The sequence below is a fragment of the Labrus mixtus genome, chromosome 11 (assembly GCF_963584025.1).
Source record: "Labrus mixtus chromosome 11, fLabMix1.1, whole genome shotgun sequence".
Taxonomy (NCBI): Eukaryota; Metazoa; Chordata; class Actinopteri; order Labriformes; family Labridae; genus Labrus; species Labrus mixtus.
This window is the reverse complement of record NC_083622.1, coordinates 3,303,145-3,321,749: the sequence shown is the minus strand read 5'-3', so window position 1 is coordinate 3,321,749 and position 18,605 is coordinate 3,303,145. Positions and strand designations below refer to the sequence as shown.

At 42.4% G+C, this 18,605-nt stretch overlaps 1 protein-coding gene across 2 annotated transcripts in view; it reads right to left on the bottom strand.

Annotated features, from left to right (window-relative positions):
* Positions 1–18,605, bottom strand: part of gask1a (golgi associated kinase 1A) — a 44,658-nt gene that overhangs the window by 16,067 nt on the left and 9,986 nt on the right. The window contains exons 2-3 of one of the 2 annotated variants that reach the window (XM_061049594.1): positions 4,250–5,389; positions 2,574–3,011 (exon numbers count right to left, since the gene is read on the bottom strand). In XM_061049594.1, coding sequence (XP_060905577.1) covers positions 2,574–3,011; positions 4,250–5,389 — 1,578 coding nt within the window. The remainder of the gene's footprint in view (positions 1–2,573; positions 3,012–4,249; positions 5,390–18,605) is intronic. The other variant, XM_061049595.1, reaches the window with a different exon arrangement.

Here is an 18,605-nt window from a genome sequence, read left to right as displayed (position 1 = left end):
TCCATACAGGATATAATCTCTCCTCTATTGGCAATCTCCTCTGCACATGAAAAGAGGCTTTTATGCACAGGTTTATTGATAATCAATGGTTTTTTTTGCCACATACATATTTAACATTCAAGCCACCACAGCACTTTGAACACACAACCTATAAAACACAGTTCATAGTTTGCAGATAGTTTGCAGATGCTTCCATCGCCGTAGAGTCCGTGGTCAGAATAGTATTTGCTGCTGTGCATTATAATTAGAACCACATACTGTCTCGCTGAACCGAGGCTGATCTCTTGTGTAATCCTCACAGGGAACAGAGAAAACTTTCTGCAGAGTGGGAGGATTGCTACAAACAGCTTTATACTTCTAATGTGTGAGATCAGATGGCATCTTATCCCAATTACACTTAAGGCCCAATCCTTGATCACAGACTAAAAGAAATGGCTGGGCCAGCTAGGACATCTGCTGTGTGTTTGTGTGTGTGTGTGTGTGTGTGTGTGTGTGAGAGAGAGAGAGAGGGAGAGAGATAAGACATGAGTCACTGCCATTCAGCCTGTTTCCTTTCTCTTGCAAGAACTAAGCAAATCGAAGAACAAGTTTTAAAAAACGTTTCGCTTTTTGGGCCAGGAAGCCTCGGAGCAAGGAGTGGCTGTTATTTAGAGAGTGAAAGAAATAACAAAGAGGGAAGAGTAAGGGTTGTCTTTGGTTCGGTCATATCCCAGTTTAACGTTCACTATAGTTAAATAGAGAGACTGCATGCTGGATGTTTTACAAAGGCTTTCATTAGAGGCTCTTAAAGGCACCTATTTAGACCCTTTGGAATTACTACCCTGGCACTTGCACTGAAAGGTTTAGGTTCACTTCCAGGGTATAAGGAAGACTCAATATGTACAATTATTTATCATTTGAAAGAATCAAAGTTTACTTTGTACGCAGAGGCTTCCTGTCAACAGTTAAATAGACCTTTTCTATTTATTATTATTAACAATAATAATAATAATAATAATAATAATAATAATAATAATGATAATTAATAAAAAAACTAAGGAAAGAAATCAGTGAGAAAAATCACAAACACACTTTTACTAAGAAAACTAACAAAAAAAAATAAACTCAGTTAAGCTGTTAGACGACTAAATGCTTTTCTTAAAGGGATACTTCACCAATTTGCATGAAGCTTTGTATCATTAGAAACCTGGTAGTATTTTTGAATGGTCGTGCATCCCGCCCTCATTTTCTCCTGAGATGGGAAATCTTTGTATTTTTAAGTCTGAAAAGGAGCTTCAAGTGATGTAAAAATCGTCATTTTACGTCATCGAAAGCTGTTGCGGTAAGCGGGGTGAAACTGCAACGCTAGTTCCTCATATTTTCGACCACTGAAGCTACAGACCAATCACAGATCAGTGGGTGGGAACTCACTCCCAGAATCGAAACTTAACGTCCGCCACATTGCTTGGAAGCTTGTTTCTGCATATGTGGACACATTGTTTTACATTTTTTCACCCTGACTTCACCCAGACTTTTTTTTTTAAAACATGACACTGTGGCCTCCTACCTCCTGGGACCCACAGGAGACCAATTCACCTAGAGGTGCTCTGCCCACTTCCACTGGTCACTCCCAGTCTTAAATCAATAAATCCAGCACTCCACAAGGTTTATTAATGATATGTATAAATAATACATGATAATGATGAAATGAGGGAGTGGAGCCTTCAGCCTGCTCCGTGTCATTATAAATCCTCGCATGCGTCAGCTTGAAATACACAATAATTGTGTCAGGCTGCATGTAATGGTTGATGCCGGCGGCTGCCCTTGTGGTCACACTGGTATGACATAGTCCACTGTTTAGATGACAAAAGTAGGTATTAAAAGTGGGTCTGGGGGGCTCAGGTAGCCTAGTGGTTAGTGTGCACACCCCATGTTTGGAGGCTGTGGTCCTTTCAAGCGGGCAGCCCAGGTTTGAATCCAACCTGAGGCTCCTTTCCTGCATGTCATTCCCCACTCTCTCTCTCCCGGATTTCTGACTCGATCTACTGTCCCATCTCTAAATAAAGGCATCAAAAGCCCCAAAAAATAAACTTTTAAAAGTGGGTCTAATACACCGAACTTTACCGTAACTAATTAAGTCAGTGGCTACGTGTAATGAGATGTTTTTGACTTAAAGTTAGACCAGCACACTTTCTAGGATTTTATTTCTTGCAGGGTAGTCACTGCTTCAAACCACCCAGTTAATCATTTATGTCTGACCAGGAATAGACGAGCTGTAGTGCCACATATAATTAGTGCATACTGGTTGTGCTGTTGCTCAGACCTCAGAGGGAACAGTTTCGAAATGTCTGTGATTCTTTTTTTTGTTTGAAACTAGTTAAATTACTATAATTAAAACATGTCCCAAACTCTTTTCTAGTTTCAAGTAGGAATCCTCCCTCTAATAACCCCGGCTCATGTCATCCAATTTAGGAAGGAAAGCACAATGTTTTTCAAAATAAAAGATAATTACAATAATGAAACATGTCATGTCTGTGTTCGGTTGGTCGTCTCTTCCATCTGACAAAAGCAGGAGAGAAACAGACAATTCTTACCTGCAGTAAGAAGTCAAAGAGAGCCAGTCTGCCCCACTCTGAGTGCTGGACTCCCACACAGGGTGCTGACGTCGGGTCTGCTTCACTCCCACAGTGGGCCTGCAGCAGCTTCTGGTACTGGATCCAGCTGAGGGGTATCGAGTTCTGGTCGTTGTCTCCGTCAGAGAGGTGTTGGATGTCCGGATCCCACCAGACTACAGGCCTGGGGACACCCCTGATGTACCGGTACGGTAAAATCTCACTGGTGAAAGTCCTCAGCACAGCGGGGAGGCTCCTGTTGAGTCCCAGGACCCGATCCAGGTGGAAGGCAAACACTTCAAACCAGTCATCAGTGCGTTTGATCAGGGAGCAGTGCCCCCGCTGGCAGCGCTCACTGTGGGATTCTGGATGTCTTTGGACAGATCCATGCTCAGGGGAATCCCTTTCCTGTGAAGGCTGCTGTGAGGAACAAAGATTAGAGTTATTTTACTCTATTCATTTAATACAAAGAGAGTACTAGTTTGTATTAGACACCTCAGTCTTTAGTGCCTGGGGCTACAATTTGATCATGTCTTCAACTAAGTTAATAATAATTAATTTTAAGCCAGAATCAGGGGCGTGTTCAGAGGGGTAGCATGGGCCCCCCTTGAAATCTGATTAGTCAACCCAGGTGCAACCCCACAACCCAAATGAATGGCTATTTGGCAACAGGCTGCTAGCAGATTTCCTTACATGTCAGTGTAGTATATTTTCTTTTGTTGTACTTTAAGTTCTTTTTGAAACTTCTTTGCAGCTCTATTTCATGAGACAGGTTCTTCAAATGAGTACATAACAATCTGCAAACAAACCCCTGCACACTGCCACAGACTAACAAGCAATGTCTCAGAACCGAAACAACAACGGCTAATTTTTGTGCGCAAGTTAGACGGAGCGCGAGCAACGTGACTTTGGACATACGTCTTCTTTTTGACTCCTCAAGAATGAAGCCATGAAGATTTATGATGTTGCCATTCTCTTGTGTTACTTTAAAGTAGATAATGCTCAGTAGATGTAGAAATAAATGTATTTCATATGTGTGTGCACACAAACTTCATATCCCCCTGCAAAAGTCAGTGCTCCAGTTGCCCCTCCCCCCCCCCCCCAGACCCTGGCTGGTAGTTATAAATAACAGGAGGTCATATATAGTTTAAATCTTCATTTTATATGATACTCTTATTTACTTTTTCTTTTTGATTTATATTTTTAACTACAAATCATTAATATACTTAATATACTTATTGTATTGAAATGAAAAAACAAAAGACCCTTGCATGTAAGGCCTGCACATTGTTACCTTAATCTTCTCTGTATAAAACCTAGTACACGTCTGTCCAATTTGATACATAACCCTGATTCTAGGAAAAAAAGGAGTCGTACTTTGCAAATCTCTCTGGGACAGGCTCGGTATTTTGGCCTGTATAAATAAAATTAATTTAACCTGACAGGACAAATATGAGGACACTACTAGGTCACAACTGACTTGTTGCAACAGGTTTGTTATTAAACAGCTGTTCAGCTAATAACTTATTGTCAGCTCATGCGGCTGGGAGACAAAAAAATGTCTTTTTTTTAAAAAAACAAGAAAAAAAAGTAACAATAATTACTCCACATTGTATCACATTCAAATGAACTTCCATTAAAACAGATGAACTGATTACCTGCTGGTGTGCAGGGGGATCCAGTGCCACCTGAAGTACCTGTCCATGTGCAGGCACCCTGGCCTTACTGACCACCTCTCCCCCAGCCAGGAGCTCCATCTTCTGGATGTCATCCTCGCTGAGCCAGGGGAGAGACCGGAGACCCGAACTAATCCTGATCCTCCTGCGGTTGCTCTCCGGGAAGTCTTGCTCTGTAAAGCTCCAGTTACTGTCATCTTTCTTCATGGCTGCCTCTGGTTTGGACAAAGCCTTTCTTTGCTCCAGCGACCCAGGACCCTTCTTTGCGTCAGCCGGATCCCCTGAGAGATTACGACGTTTCCTCAGATCCCCCGAAGGCTTTTTCACAGCCTGCTGCTCCTTATTGACTTTGTCAGTTTTCCCAGAGAGCTGTCTGTGTTTTTTCAAAGCTTGGTGATGTTCAGATAGCTCTGCAGTTGTATGGCTGCCATGTATTTGTGCGTCTGCATTTGTGTGTTTACCCTCCCATCTGTCTGCCTGTCTGTCTCTAGCTTGTCTGTCACCTATCAGAGTATTTGCAGGAGCAGATATACGTGCTGCTGTAGATTTACTCTGCTTCAGACGTATGTATGTCAGTGCAGTGTGCTTTACCACAGAGCTGCGGTTGCTTGGCTTAATTCTAAACTTTGGGCCTGTGTTGTTGACGGTAAACTCCGGGAGATTGGGATGATGACGAGTGGTTGGATGCTGGCTGGCGCCTGCGATTGCTTTCCTTTCAGGAGCGATGCCTCTGCTTTTGTGTTTATTTCTGTGCCAGTCTGCGTGACTCCTCTCTTTGATGCTGTTTTTGTCATCGCCAGCAGCGTCTCCGAAACGGTTAGGTGCCACTAAATGTTTAGACGTCTCTTTTTCAGCGATGGATTTCCAGGCCCCGCTGTGGATGTGAGCGAGAGGCTGCCGGAAGGCAACGGCAGGAGGGAGCTCCGCGATCCCGGGCCTCCTCGATCCGAACTCCCCGGCAGAGCTCAGGGCTCGGGATGTCCGCCGGTCGATGCTAAAGATTGGCGAAGGAATGGGGAGAGTCGTCGTCATCACAGCAATGGTGAGGAATAGGAGGAAGAACGGGGACAGGAGGAGAAGCCATTTTTGACCACAGCAGACTTTTGACCACACTCGCCAGGCCTGGAAGGAAAAAAAACAAGAGGAGGAAAAAAAAGGTAGAAACACAAGTTAGAGGGAGACCAACAAAACCATGATTATATGGAGTGGCGCCATAATTTGCAAAAACAGCATTTAAGACTGAACAGAAAGGAGCGATCTGAACTCTGTGGGGTTAACTGAAGGCTATACGCTGAGGACTTTTGGCTCCCGGCATGAGAAAGCGAAATGCGTTCATGATTCACACTCTGCGAGGGGAAGGGAGAAAGAAAAAACAAACTCTGCTTTGGCACGTCACCCTGTTCTCTTCTGTGATATCGCACTCGTGTTGTGTGACCTTTTCAGTGTTTATATCCCAAAATGGAAATGAAAAAGATAAGCAGGAATCCAGCTCCAGAGAGAGAGAGAGAGAGAGAGAGCAGAGCTGAAACATCCTGTTTATGCTGCACAAATCTGAATATGTAAGCGGCAGAATATAAAGCTTGTTTCAGCCGGCTATGTTTCCAGGAGCTTCCAGCAGAATTGGACTTATCCAGCTGAGACCAATATGATTTTGGCATGCCCATAATTCAGTGCTGCCTCCTGCACGCAACGCACAGCAAAAGCAAAAGCAATATTTCACACAATACTTTGTCACTGCCTCACTATGGCTTGCAGTACTGTAAGGCTCTTTAAAAGTGATCCAGCAGTTGGATTTCAAAGTGCTTTATTGATCTTTATTTAATCTGAAATCAGGCTGTTAAGCACCTGACATATTGTGAACCCTTCATTTGATGCCATTAAACAGAGATCATTTTCAGCTTCATGAACTGACATCTAAATCATGAAACCAAAAGAAGATTTTGACGACCCAGCTGTCACCAGGCCACTGGAGTCTTTGGGTGGTCTTTCACCTATCCACTTTTACCTTAACCCCGGGGAAAACGTCATGAGGTTAAGGAAAGATGTTAGGGAGAATTCATAAAGGACTTAGGGAAAGGCGATCACGTTACTCTGACAATCCGACCACATTTCCACTAGGCCACGTCATTAAATGCGACGGGCCGGCGGAGGTTAATGACGTGGGTCCGCCGTGTTGAAACTACAATGTTCAGAAAATGGACTACAAAAAACGCATCTAAAAAACTTTCCCCTGTGCCTTCTTACCGGTGAAATAATCCTGATCACCACAAGGCTGGGATTGAAATAAAAGAAATATAGACCACCAGGCTACAAGTAAGAAAAGTGAAACCATCAGCTTCCTGTCCACTCAGAAATCAACATCAACATAAATATGAAATGAATTGTTACATTTATGTAAGATATAACCAACACATAATGTTTTAAACATACAAATGTACAACTGCACAAAGCATTCTTAAGTGAATGAAATATGTTGAATAAAACATCATCTGGTTTAAAATGTGTCTTATCTTTTCTCGCTTACATGATCTGTGTCACTTTACGATCATTGTTAATGTCTGTGAACGGTCGGATGCGCGACTCGCTTTAAATGTTGCGGCCGCAAGGAATTGTGGGGCGTCATATCTCATCTCCTTTGGTAAAGGATGGTCCAGTGTATCCTAAGCTAAAGGAGGTTATAAAGAAAGCATTGACCCACCTTTCCTTAGCTTTTAGAGAACTTATCATGGCGGCCACTTAGATGCTTCCGGGTCATTTCACTCAGTTAGGAACCTTCCTAAGCAAAAATGACAATTCGACCGCACCCTTTGGCTTGCTGCTCTTGTTAGTCGGTATGATTGCTGCAGGAGGTGTGTCCTGGCTGGAGGCTCATCAGTAGGATCTAGCTGCACCTTGGCCTGGTGCACCCTCTGTCTACACAGATCTGCTGGTTTCCCTAACCATAACCTGGTTTAAGGGCCATGGCCAATATGAGAAAGGACACACCGTTAACTGCAAATAATAATGATTTATTGTAGGAAAGTCGTGACACGAGAACTGCGAACATGGAGTGCGTCCGTCAGTGAGGTCAGTAGTGCGAATGTGGATGTGTGGCGTAAAAAGAGTGTGGGGTGTTGTGAAGCAAAATGTAACAAGGTCAAAAATGTGAAAATGATGTTAGACGTGATACCATGTGGCATGAGAGAGAGAGAGAGAGAGAGAGAGAGAGAGAGAGAGAGAGAGAGAGAGAGAGCCACCCTTGGGTCGGGCTTTTATCCCCTGAGAGGAATTAAATTGTAACAGCCAAATAATTTAGGAATAGGGAAACAGAACCAATTAGTAATGGCCTGTTTAAAAACTAAAGAAGTGAAAGTCACATCCCTTATTCACACATTGACTCTGTGGCCCTCAGCCTGACTGACGATGAGGTCAACAGTCAATGTTTTTCACTCAAAATTATTGACAGGTCCTGGTCATAATTTTCACATTAAATTATGCGACACATCCGCAGCCATCGTTTCTCCATTAAAATCTGTCTGCGGTTATTGTTTTTTCTCACACACATCCACATGTTCACCACTGACTTTACAGATTAAACACACCTCATAACTCTTTGTTATTGAACATTACTGCAACTCATTTTGTAAAAAAAAAAAAAAAAAAAAAAAAGATTCCTTTTCTTTGATAACTTCTGACTCCTCCCGTGTTTTGAAATGACCTACGAGCCGGGTTATGAATTGAGAGTTGTGAAGTATTTTGTGTTTTAACTTTAGAAGCACACTCTGCTGATCATAATACATTTATATAAATGATGATGACTAGCCTTGGATTGTTCACTAATGTTTTGTAGGTTAGGCATTATAGCTTTTTACACATTTGGTTTCATATTTTTGGACTGGAGAGGAGGGAGGGTCAACATGTTGATAACTGAGTAAATGCTGCGTTATGCCTAAATTACAGCTGTAACAGTTTGATGGAGGCAGACTAAAAAGACACTCATGTATAAAAAGAACTTTGTTTTTTTTTATGTTATGATGCTAATCCCCGATCAGAAAAGTCATAAAGTATGTGTTTACCTGACTGGCTACTGAATTTGGGCTCCTGATTGCCATCCAATGAGATGGTTTCAAATTAGAAAAAGACCCTGGCATTGGAATTACTGGACCGTCGTTCATAATGGACCAAATGGTCCATCAATGAACACAACGCTCTATCACAAATAAAGGTAGCAACTGACACCATAAACTCATTGGGAAAACTTTTACAAAGGTAACACATCAATAAAGATGGACTGCACTTAGGATACGTGGACCAGCAATCAAGCGTACACAAACACATTAATTCACAGATGGTGGAGGCAGATAAGCAAAATACTACGCTTTCAATAAGCATTCGATCAGCTTAAATTCAAGCTGCAACCGCCAGTGTTGAAAAATGAAGCCAATGCAGTAGGTCAAAGAAACACACTTCCCTCCAGTGTCTGCTTTAGACTGGGTCTGAAAAGCTCTGGAATTCTGTGTTAAATTTCCCATTCAATATGAGACATTTTAAATATTTCAAAATTTAACAAATTGTGGTTAATCCCGACCAGTCACACAGCCTCTGATTCATTATTTTAATCTAATGACGGCAAAAGTATAAACGTTTATTCTACAAAAAAGCAACAATCACAACAGAAAACCATGAATAAAAGTGGCCTGATTAAGGCTGGCGGTTCACCTACAGACAGGGCGGCCTTCACTTCGTCTTCAGGGGAAAGATAAACAGCCGGTAGAGGAAGCATAAACCATCGCTCCCAAGCTTCCTTTCATTCCCAAGTATTGGAATAATGCCCAGAAGACATAAGCACCTGAAACCTGAACCAACCAGTGTGAGCGGAATTTGAACGACTCACTTCTTTCTCACCTATAGGTGCAAGATATAGGTGAACGGCTGCTGTTTTGATTTCTCTGCAGGTTGACCCAGATATCTGCCTCCTCTCCACTCTCACTGCTCTCTCTCTCTCTCTCTCTCTCTCTCTCTGACTCTTAGCTTCCTCTCTTTTTTTCTTCCGTTTAGGTGAACGCAGAGTGAAGGAATGTTTCAGACCCTTGAGACGTCTTCACCATGCGAGAGCCGTTAACGACATTCCCAGATCCCTCCACCTGTGAAAGGATCCCATTATTCTCGCCCTGGACTGGAATGCCCTGAACCAGGCCAGTCACTGAAAGATCCCGACATATTCTACACCCAATGTGATGATCGTGGCATGTTTCTGCTAATATCTAACCCTGTGTATTTCTTCTTTGTATACGCCATAAGGAATAGTACTTCAGCATTGAGACTATGAACAGAGGTAACGGGATGAATACTAATCAGACCTCCGTCGACCTAAAGTGCTAAATGGAGCAATTTAATGTCACAGAGAGGACGTTGTGTGAGACTTTGGAAAATTACACTAAATAAATGTAATCATTGCTGAGAGGATTGGCAGACTCTACTGACCTCTTAATGGCTTTTTATATTTCACGCCTCTGGGTTGGATTTCACAGCAATAATCTGCAAGATTATCTGCCTCTGCCTCACTGCACTGCCACGAGGGTAGCATTAAAGTCATTTCACCTCCATCTTTGTTTTACCTTTAGTCCAACAGAATTAAAAAAAAAAGGGATGTGGAAAATATGCATAGCATCTTAAATCAAGGCCAATAATGTTCCTGAAGCCTGGACCACACTAGATTTTTTAAAATCTTCACAGATAACAGATTTCGAATATGTGAAAGACCCAACACTTTCCTACAAACAATCATAGATTAAACAGTTTTGTGTCTATAGGGAGTGGACAGCAACGATGGGATCATAACAGCACACCACACAGATTATAAACAGTAGATAACAGATTCCTTACTCAAACAACCAGAGTCCTGACTCTGAATGGAAATCTTGCAAAATGTCTTGAGGTCAAAGGCGACTTTTGTGCAACACGGCGGACAACGTGGAGACGGTGTGAAGATGGGCTGTACATGTTCTCCCTTCTTCAGTCAGCTTCCTTCCCTATTGTCGTGCTCCGCTTCACTCGGGACTCGCCGCACACAACAGGAGATTGGATCATATATGAACATGTTTAATATTTATCATTTTAAACCAGCCAACCTTTGACGTTCTTCAATCAGAACGGATCATTTTACACACACACACACACGTCACACCACAAGAAAATCTGGCATAGATAACCTTTACAACCATTACAAAGTCAGGATTTAGGAATGTGGAGAGGGGCTGGTGTGTGCCTCGATTGAGAGTGATAATCTTTCCTCATCGAATTAACCGTGAAATATTGAAATATCTTTCAATGAATTACCGGTAAGTCAACCTTTCCTATCACCTTCCATCACTTTCATATAGTAAATGGCCACCACAAAGACAATTCTCTATACAACAAGCCTCAAACAGTCGCAGTAACACATAAGAACAAAGTAGTACAAAAGTAGTACACGCTGTTTGGCACCGGTCATGAAGGTGTAATAAGTTATGAGTGTTTTTTATTAGTGTCCTTTAGTGATATGATTACAGTCCTCCAGAGTCTGTCAAAGCAGCTTCATCTGCTCTTCACGGCAATGCTGTGTTCTTCATAACAATGGTGGCAGACTGTTGCTGTTTGCTGGCCAATCAGAGTCAAGTATTTAACTCAGTTGTCTTACAGACTTGCTGTAACGACTATTTTGGTGTTCGGTTACATGACAAAGATTCAACATTAATCAACAATCAATAATTGGATAAATAAATTGTTCCAAGTTGAGACCTGACATGAGGACACTGACGTTATTATTCTTAAACGAATAAATCACAGCACATCGTCGTCTTCGGCCTGCGGTGTGCCGTCTCTACATTTCAGGTTACATCACCCTCGTTGGTCACACTTGTTTTGGCGGAGCTACGCTAATTAGCGTCCAAGTGCTGTGTGGGTCAGTGGATAGCTTAATGTGACAGTGTCAACATGAGTGTGGGTTGTTGATACTCGGTTGGTTTTTTCACACCTTGCTGCACTATACACACACACACACAAACACACACACACACACACACAGAGTACGGCCACGGCAAAGGTCAACAGACAAAGGCGAGATCTGGAAACATGTGCACACTGAAAACACGCGCTATGTTTTACATGACAGAGTTGACTGTTTCACTCTGCTGTTGTGCACGTTTACCTGCAGATAAGCCCTGTAAAAACCCAATAACATGCATTTATAAGATTTAAAATGAAGAGGCCTAGATCGACCTCTCGAGCTCAAGTTTTTTTAAACGCAATGTTCCAACGTCAGGTAAGGAATGATAAATATTAAACATCAATTTAGATGTTTAACTTACAGGGTCATATAAGTGATGATAAACTTTGCATTGTATGAGTTTTGGACGTGCAGTGATGCATGATGAACACCATATTCATTATCTTAAGGAAGAAGGTCATAGTGTGTGTTTCAGTAAGTACAGGATGTATGTTATCCCTCATTGTAGTTTGAACATAACATTTATGCTAATTACCACTATCATCCTGAATGGACATCAGAGATCTTCTATCTGGGGAAGTGTGCAATTAGCAGACTATAAATGGTAAATGGTAAAAGGACTTGAGCTTGTATAGCCCTTTTATAATCTTCTGACTACTCAAAGTGCTTTTACCCTGCAGGTCACACCTACACATTCACACACTGATGGTAGAGGCTGCTGTGTAAAGTGACCATCAGAAGTAACTAATCCCATTCATACACATTCATACGCCGCCTGCGAAGCAGCTGGAGCAATTCTGGGTTAAGTTTCTTGCCCAAGGACACATCGGACATGTTGCTGCAGGAGCTGGGGATCGAATCCCCAATCTTCCGGTTGAGAGACGACCGACTCCGCCAACGGAGAAACAGCCGTCCTATTACGGTTTTATGTAGCCGCCCCTGACAGTCGGCTCCAGAAATACAATCTGTCAAATATATGAATAATAATTTCATGAACCGAGAATTCATTAATTAATTCAAAATACAGCTTCAACATTGTGTCAATAAGCATTTGACTTAAACCCCACTTCAGCAATTTATGCTTAAGAGGGTCAGGGTCTGTAAGTAAGTAAGAAGTGAGTTAGTCAGTCAATCAGTCATCTGCCTGTGTTATTTGTGTCTTTGCTCCTTTTTCATCTGGCCCCACTTTTCTCTCTGTTCTGACACCAGCTGAAGGCCTCCAACTCCCCCTCCACACGCCCATATTCAGTCTATATAAAACATGTACGCGTGTTCCCCTAATACCTGCTCCAACAAGCCAGATGTCTCACTATCTGACAGCTTCTAATATGATCTTTTTCCGTCCTCTTTCTTGTAATTCACCTCCCTCTTCTTCTCTCCCAGCGCAGGCTGCAGGTGAGCGCTGCAGCATTGGGTCAAGACACTTCAACAGGTGCTGCAGCCAGCTCGCCTCAGGGGAGGACAAAGAGGAGGAGGGGTGAGACAGTGTTGAGCTGAGCCTTGTCTCATTACTCTGTCTCATCTGTATATGAATAGCAGATCCTTTGTTAAAGAAAAGGCACACAATGTAAAATACTGAAACAAGCCCTGCATCGTCAAAATGAGACAGTTTTCAAGACGGTATGGGCAGTTGTTGGTGGTCATTGGTGGTAACATTTATTAAAATATGATCCAGCAAGTTTTACCTACAGCTCAAACTGTTTTGCTCTAAATGAATGTTAACTCTTGGCCCAATGTGTGCCTCCTGATTTTCACTATCCATTGTCTTTGTACTTTCTCATCCATCGAGAAGTTTTGAAATAAAAGCAGTTGCTCAGATTTGTGTCGGTAAAATGACTTAAACCTGGAGCACAAGACAAATTTGCTTTAAATAAAGACGTTTGTGCAAATAACTTAAAACGCGTGCAATTTATAAAACTCATGCAAGAAATTATAAAATGTCTGTGCAAACTTTTTCACTGGAGCAAAACCATGGCGCTGACGGACTGCGCGCACGGAGTATGCTGTGGAAATTGGGGGTTACTTAAATGAGTCTGTCGTTTATAAAACAGATGTGCGAAATAGTTAGTGCGCTTGCATTAAAAACAAAACAACATATCCATGTCACCCTCTGGGCTCTGTATATGCATCATAGGTTTTCTCAAATAGGCCGGAAAAAACATATTTATTAGTCGTATAAAAAGTGATGTAAAAAGCAGCATTTCAATAACAGTGTTTGTTACCCCACCAACTAAGTCAATCAACATTACGAACACATTTTCATTTTTTTCTCACACACACACACACACACACAGTAACATACATACATCATTCATTCAGCCGATGTGTGTGTGTGTGTGTGTGTGTGTGTGTGTGTGTGTGTGTGTGTGTGTGTAATTGCACAGGCAGCTCGTGCAACACCTGTTGTGCAAGTCAGACAAAAGAAATGAAGAGGACATGTTTAATGACTAAATCTTCAGTTTTTCAACCAAACACAGTTTACAGCTACAGACTGCAGCTAGTAAAGAAAAACCACCTGCTGATACCTGCTTGATTAATGCAGACATGGGGAGAGTGAACAGAGACAAGTGGAAGTAGAAACTCTGACACCGAGTATCACTCTACGACCATTTTTCTGTATGACAGTCGGTATCAGACCTCCATGTCGCCTACATGCACTGATTAAACACTGCTGTCTTCTCATGAAGACACAGTACATTTATTTTACAAAAGGTCAATACATTTTTTGCAAATCTGCGGCTCGTGTGGTCCGTTGTGTGGGGGATGATCTGAGCGGATCAAAGATCAACTATGATCAGTGCAACTCGAGGCAAAATGGTCCCAGTGGCAGTGGGTCTCTACTCCCCAACTATCAACGTCACAGTAGGCTGAGGGCTCAACTACTGCACCAATAGCTGGCAGGATTGCAAACTTCACATTGCAAAAACAGATGAGACCAGAAAGAGCAACACAGCTGCACAGAAACTGCACTATGTGGACTTCGCTGAATGCAATGGAAGATGTCACACAGGAAGACGGTTCAAATCTTTTTTTTCCCCAAGACGCTAAAAAACAGACTAAGTCTTATATACTGGTTTGACTTAAGCCTTTTTTTTTTTTTTTCCACGTATGCACTCCTGAAAGTATCTAGATCATTTCATGAGGACTGCTCCGGATAGTCTCCTGCCCTGGCTGTTCACATATGCTCCTCACAGCGGGAGACTATCACTATCGGGGGGGGGGGGGGCGTCTTCTGAGGTAAGACGTGACCCACAAAAAAAACAAAAAAAACAAAAAAACGTGGAAGTAGTGGACGAAGCAACAGAGTCCACCATACGATGCTATAATGAGAATATTTGCCTTTATATCAATGCAATGTGTAGTTCAACAGAATCACAACATCGACAAAAGAGTGGAGAACAACATACTGAAGAACAGAAAAGACAAAGTAGCCGTTTAATCACGGAGATCGTAGCGGTTGTGTGCATTCGGTCTATGCACCGTGCAGCAGTCACAGTACATAAACATCACTCCCCCCTCCTACTGGCTCGAGGCGAATTCTCCGGAGAATATCCTGCTGCGTTCTTACATCAGCTCACTTGCTACAAAAAAAAAACACACTAGGGGGTCTGGAATGGATACAGGAGAAACTCCTGACTTCTTGTGTTCACATATACAGCTCCTCCGGCAAATATCAGGAGTTTTTCAGGAGAGTTCTGCAAGCGTGAAAGCCCTATTATATTCCGGATTGCATGATTCATATTATATGAGATGACGCTTTACACTATGCGACTGACGCTGATATGAGGACCTCGGGGAGTTGTTGTTACACACTGTAGTTTGAACGAGAAAGATTTAATAGAGGCATCAAAGCTGCAATAATGTTTGAAATTTATGAGGTCAGAAGGTCTCTGTCTGCGCTCTCTTCAATTAGTCAGCAAACACACACACATGAATACACAATTAACAGTCACTCGCAAACGCAAGCCCACAGATACAAGCACACACTCAGTATGAGCAAAGAATATCTCCCCAACTGGATCAAAGGGGATTCACAGACTCACTGAATAATCAGTTGACACAGTTTGACTTAATTCAATCTGAGAGACACTCGGTCCCTGGAGAGAGAGAAATCATACATATGTTAATGGGCATCAACCATTCACTAATAAGCATGCTTTATTATGGAGAGAAGGACAGTGTGTGTGTGTGTGCTTGTTTGTGTGTGTGTGTGTGTGTGTGTGTGTGTGTGTGTGTGTGTGTGTGTGTGTGACAGGGACCGAAATAGTGACTGAGGAGGAGACAGATCAACTCTGGTGAAACTTTTTCAAACTGTAAAGCCACAGAAAATGAATTTCCTCCGTTTTATTGTTTCAGCATTTCTGAAGAGTGCAACAATTTGTTGGCGTTGTTGTCAAAAATTTGGGGGACAAAATGAGTTGCAGACAAAATGGAATCATGATCAGATGATTCGTTTGCATGTGTTTTTTTTCACGCTGTGCACGGACATAACGTTGTTTTCCAGAGCTGAGGAGTGAGCCATCTTGCACTATTAGTGTCTCTTCTGGGGTAAGTGTCTTGCCCAATGACGCATCGGTCACGTGGCTGCAGGAGCTGGGGATCGAACCCTGCCCTAGTGTTAATAGTGCTAGCCCCCATCACTTTTAAGTCAGCAGCAAGCAGAAAGTAAGTCACCGGAGCCCAGCTTGAGTCTTGAAGAGTTGGGGTGTTTATTGTTGCACTCACATTAAATGACCTGCTGTTTCCTACAGCTACCAATCACACTTTCTCCAGTCATGAAAACAATGCACCTCATACCCACACACACACACACACACACACACACACACACACACACACACACACACACACACACACACACACACACACACACACACACACACACACACACACACACACACTCTCTCTCCCTTACTCTCCTAACCTGCTCGCTTGAGGTTATCACTGGAGCATGTCGGTAATGAACGAGCATTTGAACTGACTGTTTATTTATTTTTTATTATCATTAAGATTTAACTTCACAGTCCACAGTTACAGCTTGGCAGTGATACATGTTCAGTCCCTCAGCGTCCCCCCCCCCCCTCATTCTAACTCCTCCCATGTTACTGTAGTGACCAGGCTACACAAAAACACAATCCTCAGTTTTACACACTTGTCAGCATTCACTAGTTCATCCCAATTAAGTTCTGAAATGATTGCATTCATTTCCCCCCCGTTGATTAATCGCATGCTTTTTGTCCCTTTTGGTGCACCATGGAGAAACCTCCTCAGTGTCTCCCTGTAGTCACAGTGATGGAAAAGAACGACACTGCTGCGCCTTTGAATGTTGAATCAGTCGATTAAGCGTTTTAATAATTGATGACTAGTCGACTATCAAAGTCCTCGTTAGTGGCAGACCTAGCATTTGATTTACTGATCACTGTCATCACGTTATACATAACTAAACAGAACCAGTCTAGTTTGGTTTAAATACACGACATGAATGATTACGTTAGCTACCACTAACACTAGTTTTGTTATTTTCAGTTTGGATGGAACAGTTTGTGTCTCAGCACTGACAGCAGAGAAAATGTTATTTATCTGGAAGATAAAAAAGAAATGAGGAAAACAGGAGAAAAGGAAATGCTCAAAATAACACTGTTCATTTGAAAGTATAACAAGTTTCGTGTTGAGGAAAAAAAAACATGAATTACATTGACTTTGTGTCAATACACAACTGAGAGCTGTTTATTTTTTTCACAAACAAATGTGACTGCTGAAAAGAGACTGAAGAAAGGGGTCAAAGAGAAACGAGATGAAACGGAAACGAGGGCAAAAGAACATCTTAGATTCAGAGAGAAAAAATGAGTGTGTGTGTGTGTGTGTGTGTGTGTGTGTGTGTGTGTGTGTGTGTGTGTGTGTGTGTGTGTGTGTGAGAGAGAGAGAGTGTGTGTCCCTCAGCTGTCAACACTAGGCTGTCAGCTAAGAGTGGACCTTAATGAAACCAGTCAGATCTTCTTTCTTTCTCTCTCTCTCTCCTCACCCACACAAGCAAGCACACACACTCACACACACACACACACACACACACACACACACTCACACGCACACACACACACGACGGGGCAATAGAAAAAGAATTGAAGGGAGATGATAGAAAGGAGAAACTGCTGTACCCAGATGCAGAATGCATTCAGCTTCTTTTCTGCTCGAGTCAGAGGATGATGACAACACATGAAGGATGAAAAATAAATGAGCGGAGCCTTCTAGAGAGAGCATCGCCTTTCTTCAACGTTAGTAAGTAATATGAGCATATCAGTCAAGAAAGAGAAGGCAAGGAGTGAAAGATGCGGTCTGACTGCATTTTAAAATGTGTGTATTTTCAATTTACGCTTTTCAATTTAGGAGGATTTCAGGTAAAATACAGAAAACAGACACTGTTAATCACTACCAGTGCTTAATGCTTTGATAGCTCGCCTCATGCCCAATTGTTCCCGGTGAGAAGGCAGACTCAGAGGGCAGAACAAACACCTAGCTGTGGGAGTGTCACCCATCTGGGGGGAGGGGCTACTGCCCTTTGTGATGTCATGAAGGGAAAATCTCCAAACGGCCTGTTTGAGCACACATTTTCTGAAAAGTGGAGCAGGGTGAAGACGGAGAGGATGGACTTTTCTCATAACTGTGGAGGTTGAAGGCGGGCTCGGGACGCATATTAGTGTCAGCAAACCGTGGTAAAGTGTATTTTGCATAAAATGTGACCTTTCAATAAATCTGTGTCTGATTTGCGGCCCCGTCCTTTCGTATTTATTTCTTGTTTTCAAACTCATCTGGTAGATATGAAACCAGGGTTAGCTTACACCTGAGTTGCCAATCACAGCTACTCTGTAAAAAAAACTAGCATCATCCCTCTTCCACACAAAACACTTCATCCATTTAAATATCCCATTGTCTTGTTTTGTCAATTTTTCTTTTGAAGCTTACAGTATATCCTCAGGTGTGAAAGTGATTCCAGAACTTTCCCTGCATAGTGCACACTGATGTTTATGTTTTTCAACACCGTCCACTGTGAATCATTTGTCAGGATTTGCTAAAGAAGGAACCATTTCTCCACTTCTCTTCGTGTGCAGTGAAATGTGAGCAGACCTCTGCCCCTTTCTCTCGTCAGCAACTCTCTCCTCTGGAAAGAAGACAAATGATCACAATACAGCAGTGATATTTGACCCCAGACTCAGCTGTTGATGTACTAGGGTTCAAATTTCTGATGGAAAACAATCATTGAAACTAGGCGCTAAATCTTCTAATTTCTGATTTCACACTTGACATGCGTCATTATCCACAATCACCTGACAAAATCCTTCCAATTGGTGTTTCCAAAGTTAAAGGATTTGCGGA